This window comes from Thalassophryne amazonica, chromosome 11 (assembly GCF_902500255.1).
Source record: "Thalassophryne amazonica chromosome 11, fThaAma1.1, whole genome shotgun sequence".
Lineage (NCBI taxonomy): Eukaryota > Metazoa > Chordata > Actinopteri > Batrachoidiformes > Batrachoididae > Thalassophryne > Thalassophryne amazonica.
In genome coordinates this window covers 4,423,270-4,443,507 of record NC_047113.1, presented here as the reverse complement: position 1 = coordinate 4,443,507, position 20,238 = coordinate 4,423,270, and the positions used below count along the sequence as shown (strand labels likewise).

General features: G+C 41.8%; 1 protein-coding gene across 3 annotated transcripts in view; it reads left to right on the top strand.

The window, feature by feature from the left end:
• Positions 1–20,238, top strand: part of cab39l1 (calcium binding protein 39, like 1) — a 115,857-nt gene that overhangs the window by 83,397 nt on the left and 12,222 nt on the right. For all 3 annotated transcript variants that reach the window (XM_034181333.1, XM_034181335.1, XM_034181334.1), the window contains exons 4-8: positions 1,808–1,926; positions 3,626–3,794; positions 16,294–16,353; positions 16,436–16,501; positions 16,606–16,749. In XM_034181333.1, the coding sequence (XP_034037224.1) occupies positions 1,808–1,926; positions 3,626–3,794; positions 16,294–16,353; positions 16,436–16,501; positions 16,606–16,749 (558 nt within the window). The remainder of the gene's footprint in view (positions 1–1,807; positions 1,927–3,625; positions 3,795–16,293; positions 16,354–16,435; positions 16,502–16,605; positions 16,750–20,238) is intronic.

Here is a 20,238-nt window from a genome sequence, read left to right as displayed (position 1 = left end):
TGAGTAGTAAGATGTCCTAGCTTTACGGAGGGCTTTTTTATAGAGCAACAGACTCTTTTTCCAGGCTAAGTGAAGATCTTCTAAATTAGTGAGACGCCATTTCCTCTCCAACTTACGGGTTATCTGCTTTAAGATGTGAGTTTGTGAATTATACCACGGAGTCAGGCACTTCTGATTTAAAGCTCTCTTTTTCAGAGGAGCTACAGCATCCAAAGTTGTCTTCAGTGAGGATGTAAAACTGTTGACAAGATACTCTCTCACTTACAGAGTTTAGGTAGTTACTCTGCACTGTGTTGGTATATGTCTGAAAGACTTCTAATGTAATGAAACTTATTCCCCACTGCTGGGTAGTCCATCAGAGTAAATGTAAATGTTATTAAGAAATGATCAGACAGAAGGGAGTTTTCAGGGAATACTGTTAAGTCTTCTATTTCCATACCATAAGTCAGAACAAGATCAAAGATATGATTAAAGTGGTGGGTGGACTCATTTACATTTTGAGCAAAGCCAATTGAGTCTAATAATAGATTAAATGCAGTGTTGAGGCTGTCATTCTCAGCATCTGTGTGGATGTTAAAATCGCCCACTATAATTATCTTATCTGAGCTAAGCACTAAGTCAGACAAAAGGTCTGAAAATTCACAGAGAAACTCACAGTAACGACCAGGTGGACGATAGATAATAACAAATAAAACTGGTTTTTGGGACTTCCAATTTGGATGGACAAGACTAAGAGTCAAGCTTTCAAATGAATTAAAGCTCTGTCTGGGTTTTTGATTAATTAATGAGCTGGAGTAGAAGATTGCTGCTAATCCTCCTCCTCGGCCCGTGCTACGAGCATTCTGGCAGTTAGTGTGACTCGGGGGTGTTGACTCATTTAAACTAACATATTCATCCTGCTGTAACCAGGTTTCTGTAAGGCAGAATAAATCAATATGTTGATCAATTATTATATCATTTACTAACAGGGACTTAGAAGAGAGAGACCTAATGTTTAATAGACCACATTTAACTGTTTTAGTCTGTGGTGCAGTTGAAGGTGCTATATTATTTTTTCTCTTTGAATTTTTATGCTTAAATAGATTTTTGCTGGTTATTGGTAGTCTGGGAGCAGGCACCGTCTCTACGGGGATGGGGTAATGAGGGGATGGCAGGGGGAGAGAAACTGCAGAGAGGTGTGTAAGACTACAACTCTGCTTCCTGGTCCCAACCCTGGATAGTCACGGTTTGGAGGATTTAAGAAAATTGGCCAGATTTCTAGAAATGAGAGCTGCTCCATCCAAAGTGGGATGGATGCCGTCTCTCCTAACAAGACCAGGTTTTCCACAGAAGCTTTGCCAATTATCTATGAAGCCCACCTCATTTTTTTGATTGTGATTGGAGAAACGATACATAGGGCAACTTTTGTCAGTTGCATCACCAGTCACTGATCCTGATAGAGTGGCAAATAGGACTTTCTTAAAATGAAAACATTAAATTTCACCTAGTTTGCTAGAAGGCTCTTGGCAGAGTGAAACCTAGATTTGATCATTTTTCTTGTATGAAAATCCTTCCCTGCCCCACTCCAGCATCAGGCTGATGGAAGAAAGTTCTGTGTATAGTTTCTTCAATTATTTCTTGCTAAACACATTTTAAATTCTGTCCTTCAGATACATTATACGGCACCAGTAATTCTGACCAGGACTGAAAGTGCTTTGTTTGAACATCTATGCCTGTAGTAAATGTATTTTCATGTTAGCACCCAGTGAGCCACGAATATGAGATTTTGTCTTTATTTATTTGTGTGTGTGTCTGTTTGTTTATGCAGGGGAAGAAGGATGTGGTTCACTTGTTTAGCAATATAGTGAGACGTCAGATTGGCTCCCGCACACCCACAGTAGAATACATCTCTACACACCCACAGATCCTCTTTATGCTTCTAAAAGGGTAACTTCACCTTCCCTGTCTACAGTACTTCAGTTCTGAATATATGCTAGATACTAGTGTTTGGTTTGTCAGTGCAAAAAAGACACCCATAATTACTCTGTGACATATTTAACTATCAGGGGTTTTTTTTTTCTCTCTATTTTAGGATACCTTAAGAAATTCCCCTGTTACGGTAGTTTCTTTTAGTATATTGCCCAGCTGAGATTGTTATGAACATTTTTATCAAAATGATGCAGCAGAACATCATTGGGGCTCTGAGGGTTAAGAAAATATTATGGAATATCTTCACATGGTGTCTTGTAGTTCCTGAATGGTTTGATGCCTGACCACTATGCATTCATTCATTTTCTATACCTGCTGGCTGGAGCCTATCCCAGCAGTCATAGGGCGTGGTACACCCCGGACAGGACGCCAGTCCATCGCAGGGCCACATACAGACAGATGAGCACAACCACACCCTCACTCACACCTACAATTATTTTAATGTTCAATCACCCTTCACATGCCTACCTTTTTTGAAGTGTGAGGGTGCTGGAGCACCTGGAGGGAACGAACACACACAAACACTGGAAGAACATGCAAAGCCCAGGTGGGAAGTGATCCCATGACCTTCTTGTTGTGAGACAACAGTGCTAACCAATAAGCCACCGTGCCTCTCACCACTAAGCACACTTATTCCATTGAAGCATCATGGGAGGACTGGAGCCTATCCCAGTGGTCCCAGAGGCAGGGTGCCTGCACCCTGCCATAGAGACAAACTCAAACACAAACACACCTACTCCTGTAAATTTAAAGTTTCCACTTCACCTAACTTACATGTTTTTGGGAGTTAGCCAGAGCACCCTGGAGGAACCTGCACAGACATGTTGAGAACATGCAGTCTTCACATGGAAAGGAATATGTACATATGTGTGTAAACTGGTGTGCTGATTTGCAAGCACCATTTTATTTTATATTTTAAAATTGAAATTTTGGAATGCCGATAGCCTGGCGGGACAATGGCCAATTCAAATGCCTCTTGTTGGTGTGTTGCTTTCACTGTGTGCCAGTACTTCTTAGAATCTGTTTTGACAACTCCACTGAACAAGCATGAACTTGTTACATTCACTAGAAGGCAAAGCATGCAGATGAGGGTGATAGTATAACGAGTTTCTGAACAACTCGTCTTATTGCATTGCGTTATGGTCTGTTGACTCTAATGCCAGTGGACACGCATTAGTCTGTGCAGCTTGCTTGTTAGAAATTTTGAATGTTCTAACAAAATGTCCATGCTGTTTGAGAGCCTGCTGGTAAACCTGGTATTTAACACTGGCACCGCCGTAAACGGGTACCGGCTTTGGCTGGGGAAGTAACCTGTGATGGAGTGGTGTCCCGTCCAGGGCTAGTCACAAACACTTCTTCATACTGTGGAATCCAAAGATAAGCACTAGCCCCAGTGGCCCTTAGGGCTCATATCGCACATTAGAAAACACTGTCGCCTGCAGTTGGTCAGTGGTGGCAGCCATAAAAAAGAGATCCCACAGTGGAATGATGGAACAAGGGAAAACAGTTTATCCAAACAGATCTTATGTTTAACTGTTTTAAACATCTTTTCTTCAGTTAGTTTGGATTGGTTGTCATTTCTTTCTGTTCTTTCTCACATTCATGCTTTTGTGCCAGTGGTGAATTCTGAAGATATTTCATGTATTAACCTGTACAGATATGAGAGTGCAGAAGTGGCTTTGAACTGTGGTATGATGCTGAGAGAGTGCTTACGTCATGAGCCTTTGGCACGGACAGTGCTCTTCTCTGAAGACTTCTACTGCTTTTTCCGTTTTGTGGAGCTTTCAACCTTTGACGTCGCCTCAGATGCTTTTGCATCGTTCAAGGTATGCCGTATTATTTTGTTTCTTGTTAGAATATCTAGATTGCATCTGTTATGTAAAATATCAGAAAAAGTCCTCATGCACTCAAAGTTAGAGAGCTCAATTCCTATTTTTAGTCATTTAGTTCTTAAAAACCATCCTCACCTCTATTATGGTGGTTTAATGTCTCCACTTTCCTTCCCTTTCCCGGGCCACATTAACCAGCTCTGACTGGGAGATCCCAAGGTGTTCCCAGGCCATTGTGGAGATATAATCTCTTTACCTAGTCCTGGGTCTTCCCCGGGGTCTCCTCTCACCTGGACGTACCTGGAACACCTCTCTATGGGGGCACCCAGGGGGCATCCTCACCAGATGCCTGAACCACCTCGGTTGGCTCCTCTAAACATGAAGGAGCAGCGATTCTATTCTGAGCTCCTCATGAATGACTGAGCTTCTCACTGTAATCTCGTTCTTTCGGTTATGGCACAACCCTTGTGACCATAGGTGAGAGTAGGAACTAAGATTGATGGGTAGATCAAGAGCGTTACCTTTTGGCTCAGCTCCCTTTTTGTTACAACAGTACTGTAAAGCAAATGCAATATCGCCCCTGCTGTGCCATTCTCTGGCCTTTCTCATGCTCTGTTGTCCCCTCACTCGTGAACAAGACCCTGAGGTAAGAGATTTCGTAGACATTTGTGATTCCTCTCTGCATTCAATGGTGTAACGTTTGAGAATAACGCAATAAAAACTCTGAATTCATGTACTTGCATAGATGTGAGCTCTACTTTTGCATGATATAAATGCCCCTGCTGGTGATAGCATGAATAAATATACATAATCAAGGTATCCCACAATTTCTGGACAATGAAATCCATTTTTTTAAGGCTGAAGTTATCTATAACTTAAGTGTGGTATTCAGTGCTTCTAGGTAGCAGACAATATTAGGAGCTGGTCGGCACTGAAACATTGACCTAATAAATGATACGCAAAGATTCTGAAATGTTATATAACCATATGCAACCACATGCAGAGTGAAACCCAATAGGGGGAATTAATGTCATGCAAAAATAGACAATCATCCATATAAGCATATGAATTTAGTACAACCCAAATTCCAGTGAAGTTGGGACATTGTGTAAAATATAAATAAAACCAGAATACAATGATCTGAAAATCCTCTTCAACTTATATTCAATTGAATACACCACAAAGACAAGATATTTAATGTTCAAACTGAAAAACTTTATTGTTTTTGTGCAAATATTTGCTCATTTTGAAATGGATGCCTGCAACATGTTTCAAAAAAGCTGGGACAGTGGTATGTTTACCACTGTGTTAAGGTGCTTTTACTCATAGGCAAGACGCGTTACCAATGTCATTTTTCTGTCATTCATGACACATTCCTGACATTCTTAATGTGACTTAACGCATCTGAATAGGTTTCTTAATAGTGCGTGTTGGTGCCTGATATTCTTGATATTCGTGGAGCATGTTTTTGCCTGTCAAAAAATCTTACACGAATGTCACACACCATCCTCATTTCGTCTCACGTCGTGGAGGTCGCAACTGAGCGTATTGATCCGTCTTGATGAGTATTGATCCTTAATAGAACGTGACAACGTTCGTAGTGGTTCCTGTGATGGTTCTTGGAGCCCAAACTGTCACGCGTTATTACGAAGTGACACGGAACCTGTCAAGTTTTGACACGACTTGTAACGCGGCGTCACATTTCACTGCACGCCACAGCGAATCAGTTTTCTGTCACGTGTGCACAATTAAACTCTGCTCCAAATGTCGGTCCACAGTTCCTGCTGAAGCTCCTCAGGACGCTCCTGCAGGTGTTCCACCTGCTGTTGTAACCGATGAGCGGGAGAACGAGTCTGACCCTCTGGAACCAGAGGAGCGAGAGGAGACTCACTTGCAGCCAGACATCTCTGCACCTCCTCCAGTCCGGCGGAGGAAGAAGCGCGCGCACAATTAAACCCTGCTGCACCACATTCAGTTTGATTGCTGACACCAAGTCGGCTAAAAGTCTAATTTCAGTGCTCTTCAGCGCGCTCCTGCAGGTGTTCCACCTGCTGCATCCGCCTGATGTTTGGGAAAACGCACGAGATGAGAGCCGCATGAAGCCACACATCTGGCTCTGTCCTCCTCCTCCTCTCTGCACCACTCCATGGCGCAGAGCCCAACTACACATGCAGTCATAAAGTTCTTCTGAAAAACTGGAGCGATCTGAATTCGGTTGGATGAAGATGGGTGTGTGTGTGGAGACAATTCACCTCGTTCACAACGTGACAGAACTTAACGATGCGCTGTTACGCGCAATAGTGCATAACAACGCGGAACACTATTCTTGACCGTGAATAATGGTTCCTGATAATTCTCTAGCAATACGTGTGATTAATCGTAATGTGTGGTAACAGGTTGCAGCAGTTCCTGAGGACACCTGACGCCTCTGCCCCGAATCATCACATTCATGATCAGCGGCCAAGAATGTGTACTTTGTGGTATTTGTGACTTGTCGTCGTTATGTGTAAACGCAGCATTACATCACCTTTCCTGCTAACAACACTCAATATTTCAATTCAATTCAATTTTTTTTTTATATAGCGCCAAATCACAACAAACAGTTGCCCCAAGGCGCTTTATATTGTAAGGCAAGGCCATACAATAATGATGTAAAACCCCAACGGTCAAAACGACCCCCTGTGAGCAAGCACTTGGCTACAGTGGGAAGGAAGGAAATTCATACAATGTCCCAACTTCATTGGAATTGGGGTTGTATTTTTATTGCAACTAATGTACATAATCATTGTATTCCGTGTACTCTAGATAACAAAGTACATGGTGTGATGTCCCTTTTGTTTGATTGTGACAGGTGATGTGAATGTTTTTCGTGGACATACAGTGCATCCGGAAAGTATTTACACCTCTTCACTTTTTCCGCAGTTTATGTTACAGCCTTATTCCAAAATGGAGTAAATAATTTTTTTCCCCTCAAAATCCTACTCACTACACCCCATAATGACGGCATGAAAATTTTTTTTTTTTTTGGCAAATGTATTAAAAATTTAAAAACTAAGAAATCACATGTACATAGGTATTCACAACCTTTGCCAAATACTTTGATGATGCACCGCTGGCAGCAATTATAACCTCAAGTCTTCTTGAATATGATATCATAGGATGGGGAGCATTGGTGCACAGCCATTTTCAGATCTCTCCAGAGATGTTCAGTCAGATTCAGGTCTGGGCTCTGCCTGGGTCACTCAAGGACATTCATATCGCAGAGTTGTCCTGAAGCCACTCCTTTAAGATCGAAAGTGCAATCCTGACTCGTCTCCCACTTCCTGCCACTGAATAACTTTCCCACAGCATGATGCTGCCACCACCCTGCTTCACTGAAGTTATGGTGCCTGGATCCTCCAAACATGATGCCTGGCATTCATGCCAGAGAGTTCAATCTTTGTCTCAACAGACCAGAGAATTTTGTTTCTCATGGTCTGACAGTCCTTCATGTGCCTTTTGGCAAACTCCAGGTGGGCTGCCATCAGCCTTTTACTAAGGAGTGGCTTCCATCTGGCCACTCTGCTAAACAGGCCTGATTGGTGAATTACTGCAGAGATGGTTGTCCTTCTGGATGGTTCTCTCTCCACAGAGGAATGCTGGAACTATGATAGAGTGACCATCAGGTTCTTGGTCACCTCCCTGACTAAGGTCCTTCTCCCCCGATCGCTCAGTTTAGATGGATGGCCAGCTCTAGGAAGAGTCCTGGTAGTTCCAAACTTGTTCCATTTATGGATGATGGAGGCCACTGTGCTCATTGGGACCTTCAAATCAGTAGAAATGTTTCTGTACCCTTCCCCAGTTTTGTGCCTCAAGACAGTCCTGTCTTGGAGGTCTGCAGACAATTCCTTTGACTTGATGTTTGGTTTGTGCTCTGACTGTCACTGTGGGAACTTATATGTAGACAGGTGTGTGTCTTTCCAAATTATGTCCAGTCAGTTGAATTTACCACAGGTTGACTCCAATTAAGCTGTAGAAACATCTTAAGGATGATCAGTGGAAACAGGAGGTACCTGAGCTCAATGTTGAGCTTCATGGCAAAGGCTGTGAATACTTATGTATGTGTGATTTCTTAGGGTTTTTTTATATCTATATAACTTTGCAAAAAAAATCCAAAAAAAAATTTTTTTTTTTTTTTTACATTGTCATTATGGGGTATTGTGTACAACCCCTGGCAAAAATGATGGAATCACCGGCCTTGGAGGATGTTCATTCAGTTGTTTAATTTTGTAGAAAAAAGCAGATCACAGACATGACACAAAACTAAAGTCATTTCAAATGGCAACTTTCTGGCTTTAAGAAACACTATAAGAAATCAGGAAAAATAATTGTGGCAGTCAGTAACGGTTACTTTTTTAGACCAAGCAGAGGGAAAAAATATGGAATCACTCAATTCTGAGGAAAAAATTATGGAATCATGAAAAACAAAAGAACGCTCCAACACATCACTAGTATTTTGTTGCACCACCTCTGGCTTTTATAACAGCTTGCAGTCTCTGAGTCATGGACTTAATGGGCCTCATGTATCAACGTGCGTACGGCGATATTTGAGCGTATATGGGGTGTACGCCAAAACGGCTGCGCTACTTGGCATGTATCAATGTGGTCGTTGGCGTACACTGCGCTGAAAATATACACCAGGTCGAGAGGTGGCGTAAATTATACACCAAAATGAACCAGCACTGGAATCCACATAAAAATGAAGATGATCAACATGATAAACAGTGCCATTATACATATCAATGCATATGTTACATAAATAACACTTTCCTGATTATACTACATAATAATCAATACAAATCCCGCTTTTGCAGGATTGTTATGGAGCACGATCCGTGGCCACAGCGCTGACAGCAAAGAAAGCTCTGCTCGCCTTTTTCTCCAGACGTCGAGCCTGGAACCAGAGCAGCGCTGAGCTTAACGTTATGTGGCGTGATCATTTTAGACAATGAAAATGATCATTACAACTGTAGTGTTGTCATTCCTTTAATTCACCCGTGCTGTAATCAGGTAGGCTGTTGTCGTCTCCATTCGTTTGTCACAATAAAATAAATGAAGAAATACATTTTAAAATAAAGAAATCAGACAAATTAGGCGTGTCTTATTGCCTGAGCGAGCAAATATCCACATCAGGAATTATTGACATGTGAAAAGAGAATACAGTGCAGTCCCTGGCTATAACGCGGCCTCGCAGTCCCACGGAGTATTTAGTCCAATTTTGCATGCTATTAATTTTTTTTTTACAGTGTTCTGCGTGTCTGTTTATAAGAATCCTCTCGCCCAGACGAAGAAAGAGCGCCAACAACTACTCATAACTGTGTTTGTCACACGGAAACAGACACCTGCTGCAGCGAGCGAGAGGAAAAAGGCGCGGCGGCCCGATCTGTGGAATACTGGTCAGTCACTATTAATAATTTATGTGTCCGACCTCGTACGTTGATCGTTAAAATTAAATTCATTAGTTCTAAATGCCATCATTATTATTTATAGGTAAACGTACTATTTTTATTTCTCAAACAAATGTTTGGGCCTGAAAACAGTCTGGTTTATTTTTCTACTCAGGTTTGAACTTTGAGAGTGTTTACACACGAGAGAAAAGTGAGAGAATGTTCATGCCTGATTGAGAAAGTGTATAAAGTGGTTTTACAGGGGTTTTACAGCATTAAAACATCTATAATAATTGTAAAAAAATAACGCTGACTACGTCACAGTTTCGCGTATTAGGGGCTATGTTTTAGAACGTAACTCCAGCGATTAATGAGGGACCACTGTAACACTTTATTGATTATATACTACAAAACAATTGATACGACGGCCGCTTTTGGCGTTCTATTGGCACGCGTCGTGATTGGTGAAGTTCTTATTCTTTGCCGTCTTCCCGGCTTCCATGTCGTAAAACGAGGGTGTGTCTGAGGCGGATTCTGAATATTTATGGGTGTGTTTATTATAATTACGATCGTTTCCACCCGCCGCATTTATCAAGATCTTGTCAGGCGTACGCCAGAATTGGGCAGATGCGCTCTGCTTGATACATGTCACGGCAACTTTGGTGTACAAGATCTGTCAATAAAGTATAGGTCCTTTTTTATTTTTTTCAAAAACTATATGGATTTTATTCATGTTTTTACGTCAAACATGCTTGAACCCTCGTGCGCATGCGTGAGTTTTTCCACGCCTGTCGATGACGTCATTCGCCTGTGAGCACTCCTTGTGGGAGGAGTCGTCCAGCCCCTCGTCGGAATTCCTTTGTCTGAGAAGTTGCTGAGAGACTGGCGCTTTGTTTGATCAAAATTTTTTCTAAACCTGTGAGGCACATCAAAGTGGACACGGTTCGAAAATGAAGCTGGTTTTCGGTGAAAATTTTAACGGCTGAGAGATTTTAAGGTGATACTGTCGCTTTAAGGACTTCCCATGGAGCGAGACGTCGTGCAGCACTCCCAGGCACCGTCGTCAGCCTGTTTCAAGCTGAAAACCTCCACATTTCAGGCTCTATTGATCCAGGACGTCGTGAGAGAACAGAGAAGTTTCAGAAGAAGTCGGTTTCAGCATTTTATCCGGATATTCCACTGTTAAAGGAGATTTTTTAATGAAAGACGTGCCGGCGGATTGCAGCGTCGGCTCGCAGCCGCCACAACGCTCCGCCACAGGAAAAACACCTCAGTTGGAAGCCTTAAGGACAAGTTGGAACATGTCCAGCTGTTAAACAATTTCTCATATACTCACTCCACTGAAAGCCATCAAAAGCCGCCTGGATTTTACAAATGGTTATCAACACGGAGGTGTTTTTCCTGTGCCGCCGCACCGCGCCGGCTGCGTCCCGACGCGCGGACCCGTCCTCACGTCTTTCATTAAAAAAAATCTCCTTTAACAGTGGAATATCCGGATAAAATGCTGAAACCGACTTCTTCTGAAACTTCTCTGTTCTCTCACGACGTCCTGGATCAATAGAGCCTGAAATGTGGAGGTTTTCAGCTTGAAACAGGCTGACATGGGAAGTCCTTAAAGCGACAGTATCGCCTCAAAATCTCTCATCAGCCGTTAAAATTTTCACCAAAAACCAGCTTAATTTTTCGAACCGTGTCCACTTCGATGTGCCTCACAGGTTTAGAAAAAATTTTGATCAAACAAAGCACCAGTCTCTCAGCAACTTCTCAGACAAAGGAATTCCGACGAGGGGCTGGACGACTCCTCCCACAAGGAGTGCTCACAGGCAAATGATGTCACCGACAGGCGTGGAAAAACTCACGCATGCGCACAAGGGTTCAAGCATGTCTGACGTAAAAACATATGAATGAAATCCATATAGTTTTTGAAAAAAATAAAAAGGACCTATGCTTTATTGACAGCCCTCGTATTTCAAATTTACACCGTAAATTTATGCCACAAGTGCGCAACTTTGATACATGAGGTCCAATGAGTGACAAACGGTACTCTTCATCAATCTGGCTCCAACTTTCTCTGATTGCTGTTGCCAGATCAGCTTTGCAGGTTGGAGCCTTGTCATGGACCATTTTCTTCAACTTCCACCAAAGATTTTCAATTGGATTAAGATCCAGACTATTTGCAGGCCATGACATTGACCCTATGTGTCTTTTTGCAAGGAATGTTTTCACAGTTTTTGCTCTATGGCAAGATGCATTATCATCTTGAAAAATGACTTCATCATCCCCAAACATCCTTTCAATTGATGGGATAAGAAAAGTGTCCAAAATATCAACGTAAACTTGTGCATTTATTGATGATGTAATGACAGCCATCTCCCCAGTGCCTTTACCTGACATGCAGCCCCATATCATCAATGACTGGAAATTTACATGTTCTCTTCAGGCAGTCATCTTTATAAATCTCATTGAAACGGCACCAAACAAAAGTTCCAGCATCATCACCTTGCCCAATGCAGATTCGAGATTCATCACTGAATATGACTTTCATCCAGTCATCCACAGTCCATGATTGCTTTTCCTTAGCCCATTGTAATCTTGTTTTTTCTGTTTAGGTGTTAATGATGCCTTTCGTTTAGCTTTTCTGTATGTAAATCCCATTTCCTTTAGGCGGTTTCTTACAGTTCGGTCACAGACGTTGACTCCAGTTTCCTCCCATTCGTTCCTCATTTGTTTTGTTGTGCATTTTCGATTTTTGAGACATATTGCTTTAAGTTTTCTGTCTTGACGCTTTGATGTCTTCCTTGGTCTACCAGTATGTTTGCCTTTAACAACCTTCCCATGTTGTTTGTATTTGGTCCAGAGTTTAGACACAGCTGACTGTGAACAACCAACATCTTTTGCAACATTGCGTGATGATTTACCCTCTTTTAAGAGTTTGATAATCCTTTCCTTTGTTTCAATTGACATCTCTCTTGTTGGAGCCATGATTCATGTCAGTCCACTTGGTGCAACAGCTCTCCAAGGTGTGATCACTCCTTTTTAGATGCAGACTAACGAGCAGATCTGATTTGATGCAGGTGTTAGTTTTGGGGATGAAAATTTACAGGGTGATTCCATAATTTTTTCCTCAGAATTGAGTGATTCCATATTTTTTTTTCCCTCTGCTTGGTCTAAAAAAGTAACTGTTACTGACTGCCACAATTTTTTTTTTCTTGATTTCTTATAGTGTTTCTTAAAGCCAGAAAGTTGCCATTTGAAATGACTTTAGTTTTGTGTCATGTCTGTGATCTGCTTTTTTCTTCAAAATTAAACAACTGAATGAACATCCTCCGAGGCCGGTGATGCCATAATTTTTGCCAGCGGTTGTAGACTTGAGGAAAAAAATGGATTTAATCAATTTTGGAATAAGGTTGGAACATAAAGCGTTGTGAATACTTTCTGGATGCACCGTATATTTTATCTCTGTACATCAGTGAAGGCTTTCTTATGAACAGTGCTATGGTGCTGTCTGCAAAAGTTAATCATGCAGTGGTGAAACAAGTCTACTTTAGGTATGAGACATATATTATATTGTTGTTGATGTACTGGTTGAAATTCCATGTAAGGAATTTGATGACTCAGGATATAAATGATATATGGTTCTGTTTTTGCATATGCGCTGTATGTGGGCAGCTCATGTAGAAAGATTGGGTGGTGGGGGTGGTGGAGTTCAAAGCAGGCAAGGAAGAAAAGTTGAGCTGATCATAAACTCCATGATAATGCAGTAGGATGCTGCTGCATCATAAGTACATCGATGTGAAAAAGATCGGATGCAGATGTCCACAGTGAGAGAAGTTTCTACGTTTAAGCACTATGATGATTTGAGGTGACAGAGTGTGAGATGTTTATTGTTGTGCAATGACATATTTATTGAGTTTAGAATAGATTTTATTTGCTCAGAGGTGTGTTGTGCACTGTGCATGCAGAGAAATGAATAGCTTGGCTGTATGTGCTGAGAAATTATTTCATTTTGTGTGCACAAATTAATCAAACCATGAGAACAAGTCAGGTGCTGTTTTTTTTTTTTTGTTTTTTTTTTTTATACATTTTCCTCACTGCACCTTCTCATCTCCACCTCACACACATTATTTAAGTCCAGTGGACTCTGGCCACACATGAGTGTGACGAATGGTCCTGTTTTCATACAGTTAAGTCTATACTGCCTTTCCCACATCTCTACAACCAATGTTACCTCTGCCGATAACGTTGGGTGGAGTTCATTTTCGCCCCTGTTTGTTTGACGTTTGTCTGTTTGTAAGCAATTTTCATGTATTATGAAATTTTTACTCAAGATTCTTTTTGTGATAGGCAAGAACTGATTCAGTTTTGAAGGTTAAAACAAAAAAATTGGAAAAATCCTTAACATTGAAGGATTTTTCAAAAATTCATAATTCTGTCTAAAAAATATTACATCTGTCTAAAAATATTACATTTGAGAGCATTATGTTGGATGGTGTCCTTTAGCGACTGATAACATTAAATTATAGATTTTGTGACCATTTAAATTTTACATTGAAAACCCCCATTTAATGTGTATTTTACATTATCTTAATCAAACGTGCCCAAATCACTTATATATTGCAAAGACCAGTTGGTGTACATTTTCTGTTATATCTTAAACAAAAGTGCTTCAGTCACTCATTTTTCTGATAAGGATTTACCTACACCACCAGAATTGCATGGAGGTTCCAATTTTATGCCTGTTTCTCTTCCAGTTATCAGTCTGAAATCAAGTGCCAAAAAGCAATAACAAATTGTGCACAGCAGAATTATCCATCCATCCATTTTCTTCCACTTTATCTGGAGTCGGGTCACGGGGGCAGCAGCTCAAGCAAAGCCGCACAGACCTCCCGATCCACACACACCTCCCCCAGCTCCTCCGGGGGAACCCTGAGGCATTCCCAAGCCAGCCAAGAGACCTAGTCCCTCCAGCATGTCCTGGGTCTTCCCTGGGGCCTCCTCCCGATGGGACGTGCCCGGAACACCTCTCGCTTCAGATTCTTTTGCATCTGCTTTAGCAGAATTATCTGAAAAAGAATTCAAAAACCAAAAAAGTTGAACTTAACACCTAACACCACAAAAAAAAAAAACATTGAGCTCAATTTTGACCTTCTTGGCAAAGGCTGTGAATACTTATGTAATTTCTGTTTGTTTGTTTGTTTTTTTTTTATTACCCCCGCCAGTGTAGTTGGGCAAAGGTAATGTTTTTACCTGTTTGCTTGTCTGTTTGCGAACAGCCTGTAACCCATAATTCTTCATATATCGTTATGACATTTTTACCAACGACTCATGTCCTCATAGGCAAGAACTGATTCAGTTTTCAAGGTCGTAAGTCAAACTCAGGAAAAATATTGGAAAAATCCCTATCCTTTAACATTGAAGTAATTTCTTTCATATTTAAGTGTGTTATGTAGGAAGTATCCTTTATCGACTGACAAAGTTTGATCTGGATCTGATCCAGATTACAGATTTTATAGCCATTTAAATTTAACATTTAAAACCATTTAATGTATATTTTACATTATATCTCAATCAAAAGTGCGTCAATCACTCTCATTGGTGACAGTGAGGTGCAAACTATCACTCTCAATGAATAGGCCAAGTCTGATCCACATCTGAGCTGTCCAGGGGGCATCCGGAAAAGATGCCCGAGCCACCTTGACTGACTCCTTTCGACGTGGAGGAGCAGCGGCTCGGCTCCTCACCCTATCTCTAAGGGAGCACCTAGCCACCCTGCGGAGGAAACTCATCTCGGCCGCTTGTACCCGCGATCTCGTTCTTTCAGTCATGAGCCAAATCTCATGACCATAGGTGAGGATCAGAACGTAGATCGATCGGTAAATCGAGAGCTTTGCCCCCCTTTGTACCGATCCGTCTATCGATCTCACGCTCTAGCCGTCCCTCACTCGTGAATAAGACCCCGAGATACTTAAACTCCTCCACTTGAGGCAAGGACACTCCACCGACCTGAAGCGGGTAAAGCACCTTTTTCCGGTCGAGAACCATGGCCTCGGATTTGGAGGTGCTGATTTTCATCCCGGATGCCTCACACTCGGCTGCAAACCGCCCCATTGCACGCTGAGGGTCCTAATCTGACAAAGCCAACAGAACCACATCGTCCGCAAACAGCAGAGACGAGATTCTGTGGTTCCCAAACCAGACCCCCTCTACACCCTGGCTGCGCCTAGAAATTCTGTCCATAAAAATAATGAACAGAACCGGTGACAAAGGGCAGCCCTGGCGGAGGCCAACGTGCACTGGAAACAGGTTTGACTTACTACCGGCAATGCGAACCAAGCTCCTGCTGCGGTCGTACAGGGACCAGATAGCCCTTAGCAAAGGACCCCGTACTCCCGGAGCACTCCCCACAGGGTGCCCCGAGGGACACGGTCGAACGCTTTCTCCAGATCCACAAAACACGTGGACTGGTTGGGCGAACTCCCATGAACCCTCGAGCACCCGATGGAGCGTGTAGAGCTGGTCCAGTGTGCTGCGACCAGGACGAAAACCACACTGCTCCTCCTGAATCCGAGGTTCGACCATCGGTCGAATTCTCCTCTCTAGTACTCTGGAATAGACCTTACCGGGAGGCTGAGGAGTGTGATTCCCCCTATAGTTGGAACACAACTATAGGGGGATTGCGTGGGGGGGGTCACAACACAACAATAGAATCCAACGATATTTATTTTGAAACTGTTCATGCCAGAGTTATAGTTTTTGTTCCCACAGTCCAAAAAAAATCCCTTTGATAATATTCCTGTATGTATGTCTGTAAAATGGTGACTGTGAAAAAGATACCAGTGAGTCTCTCCGCCCTGACAAAGACCACAGGTGGTCAAAAGCCGTTGCTGTTTTCACTTCAGTATGCCCAAATAAATATAGACTCTAATTGTGAGTGTCTTTGGATTTTTCTCTGATAATTTTTACATCTTCATCTTCAAGCTCACTGTGTTTTCTTGTTAATCTTTGGAGTATTTTGACTTCAACTTTGTCCATCAGTAATCTGTCAGAATTTGTTTTTGTTCTTCTAATAGGATCTTCTCACAAGACACAAGATTATGTGTGCAGATTTCCTGGAAAACAATTATGACAGGGTGAGTGTTTCATTGTAGATTTTAATCATAAAAATGTGATTATGCTGTAGTTAAAGCATTTTTTTCCTTAAATATTTATCAGGTCTTTACAGAATATGAGACACTCCTGCATTCAGACAACTACGTCACCAAGCGGCAGTCTTTGAAGGTGCTACTGGAAACACTATCAATCACTGTGAAACTTATTTTCATTGCATATCTTAACTAGAACTGCTGTGATTGCTTGTTAAATATGTTCTAATTATTTTTCAGCTCCTTGGGGAACTCCTCTTGGACAGACACAATTTCACCGTCATGACAAAGTACATCAGTCAAGCAGGGAACTTGAAGCTGATGATGAACCTGTTAAGAGACAACAGCCGGAACATCCAGTTTGAAGCCTTCCATGTCTTTAAGGTGTGGCATGTGTCACATACTACATACACACACTCTTCAACTGCTCATTCAGGCAAATATCTAATTGGTCAGATGTGTTGGTGAAACTCTACATTTAGTGTGTGTTCACACAAGGCCTGTCACAATAACACATTTTACTGGACGATATATTGCCTAAAAAAATGACAATATTATTGTCAACATTATTTTTAATTCAGTTTTATGCCAATGATAGAATGTTATAGATGTCCATCCTTTCAAACGCTGGTTTTTCAACTGCATTGAATGGCTGCATCTATTTTATTATAAAATGAGTATAAAATGTGCATAATTTCGTGATGTTTTGTTTATATTTGCATTGTTGGGCAAATGCATCCTTTAAAGGATATCCATCCATCCATCCATCCATCTTCTACCGCTTAGTCCAATTAAGGGTCACGGGGGGCTGGAGCCTATCCCAGCAGTCATAGGGCGTGAGGCGGGGTACACCCAGGACAGGACGCCAGTCTGTCGCAGGGCCACAAATAGACAAACAAACAGACACACAGACACGCACACCTAAGGACAATTTTAAAGATTCCAATCCACCTAACCCGCATGTCTTTGGATATGGGAGGAAACCGGAGCACCCGGAGGAAACCCATGCAAACACGGGAGAACATGCAAACTCCACACAGAAAGGCCATGGGAATTGAACCCATGACCCTTCCGCTGTGAGGCAACAGTGCTAACCACTAAGCCACCGTGCTGCCCCCTTTAAAGGATATTTTGCGTGTTATTTAACGTGCCATTGAACAACACAACATCAAAGTTTTTGTGATTGTAAGTCTATCCATGCACATATGCACATATGGTCATGATCAGTGGCCGCTAACCTACTTTATTGCTAATTAAACCACTAGCACAGTGAGTCAGCAGGTGCATTTCCAGAAGATGTTTTACGTGGCATTTCTCAGCTGGTGACATCAGTCTGAGCAAGCGCAGAAACACCATAATAGCCAGAGAGTTTGTCCGATTTTCACTCCTGGTGTGCGCAAAGGCTGCTGTCTGTACCGGAGCAGGATGCTGTTTTAATGTGGTTATAACTCCCGTGTGGAATGTGTCTGTGGAACTCTCTGTGACTCTGTTTTATCCCAGATGTGTGTGTGTACGTGTATCCGAAATTCCTCCACAATGCTGTTTTTACAGACTGCCTGACCGTGCAGCTGTATTTCTTACAACCCCAATTCCAATGAAGTTGGGACGTTGTGTAAAACGTAAATAAAAACAGTACGATTTTCAAATCCTCTTCAACCTATATTCAATTGAATACACCACAAAGACAAGATATTTAATGTTCAAACTGATAAACTTTATTGTTTTTGTGCAAATATTTGTTCATTTTGAAATGGATGCCTGCAACACGTTTCAAAAAAGCTGGGACAGTGGTATGTTTACCACTGTGTTACATCACCTTTCCTTCTAACAACACTCAATAAGCGTTTGGGAACTGAGGACACTAATTGTTGAATCTTTGTAGCTGGAATTCTTTCCCATTCTTGCTTGATGTACGACTTCAGTTGTTCAACAGTCCGGGGTCTCAGTTGTCGCATTTTTCACTTCATAATGCACCACACATTTTCAATGGGCGACAGGTCTGGACTGCAGGCAGGCCAGTCTAGTACCCGCACTCTTTTACTACAAAGCCACGCTGTTGTACCACGTGCAGAATGTGGCTTGGCATTGTCTTGCTGAAATAAGCAGGGACGTCCCTGAAAAAGACGTTGCTTGGATGGCAGCATGTGTTGCTCCAAAACCTGGATGTACCTTTCAGCATTGATGGTTCCATCACAGATATGTAAGTTGCCCATGCCATGGGCACTAACACACCCCCATACCATCACAGATGCTGGCTTTTGAACTTTGTGCTGGTAACAATCTGGATGGTCTTTTCTCCGGAGGACATGACGTTCATGATTTCCAAAAGCAGTTTGAAATGTGGGCTTATCAGACCACAGCACACTTTTCCACTCTGCGTCTGTCCATTTCAAATGAGCTCAGGCCCAGAGAAGGTGGCAGCATTTCTGGATGTTGTTGTTTGGCGTTCACTTTGCATGGTGGAGTTTTAACTTGCACTTGTAGATGTAGCAACAAACTGTGTTAACTGACAATGGTTTTCTGACGTGTTCCTGAGCCCACACAGTAAGATCCTTTACACAATGATGTTGGTTTTTTTTTATGCAGTGCCGCCTGAGGGATCGAAGGTCACGGGCATTCAGTGTTGGTTTTTGGCCTTGCCGCTTATGTGTAGAAAGTTCTCCAGATTCTCTGAATCTTCTGATTATATTATGGACTGTAGATGATGGAATCCCTAAATTCCTAGCAATTGAACATTGAGAAACGTTGTTAAACTGTCCTTGCTCAGTCGTTGCTTGTGAATGGCTGAGTCTTTTGGGGATGCTCCTTTTATACCCAATCACGAGAATCACCTGTTTCCAATTAGGTGTTCTTTGAGTATTCCTCAACTTTCCCAGTCTTTTGTTGCCCTGCCCCCACTTTTTTGAAACATGTTGCAAACATCCCTTTCAAAATGAGAAATTTTTGCACAAAAACAACAAAGTTTATCAGTTTGAACATTAAATAGCTTGTCTTTGTGGTGTATTCAATTGAATATAGGTTGAAGAGGATTTAAAAATCATTCTATTGTTTTTATTTACATTTCATACAACGTTGCAACTTCATTGGAATTGGGGATGTACATTGGAAAAGTTGGGAATACGTTATTTTCAGGAGATATGGATTTCTGTCAGCTTCCAGATGTGCACGAGTGTCATGAGCACCACCCGACTGAGTTCTCCGTACAGAGAGGAGACAACACAATTCAGTCCCAGCTCTTTAATTTTTTTTTTTTTTTTTTTTTTTTTTTTTTTTTTTTTTTTTTTTTTTTTTTTTTTTTTTTTTTTTTTACCATGACTGCATCAGCATTAACACCATTTTCACTTTAAAACGAGTCATCATTCATCATGACACGACATCACACTTATGTAAACTTTGCAATCAGTCTGTTTGGCGACGGTCCCCTGACTTACTATAGGATGTTGTTCAACTGGAGGGTGAGCACATTGGTAACACACTCTATGGACCACTAATGTAGCTTAGCTGGTCGTCAGCTCAGCGTTTGAGAAGTCAAGTGATATAGCCTATAATATAAACAGGAATTAGCGTTATTCATCACTATGACTGATGTCCATCAGTTGGGCTGCCAAAAGGCAGGTTTTGCGCTGACGCCGTCATGAGGAAAATTCAAGGCTAGATCCAAGATATAAAATTTACTACGTTCAAAATTTTGAAAAATCTTTTTTAGAGTAACGTCTCTGTTTTTTGTTTTGGTGTGTGTGTTTGTTTTGTTTTTTGTTTTTTTTCCCTTGTGGCACGTGTCTGATTGTTCCTCTGTCCTGTTTACATTCTGGAGGAGGAGGGAGGTGGTGTGTATTTGAATGTCTCACAGCATGGTGACGACCGACACAGCGA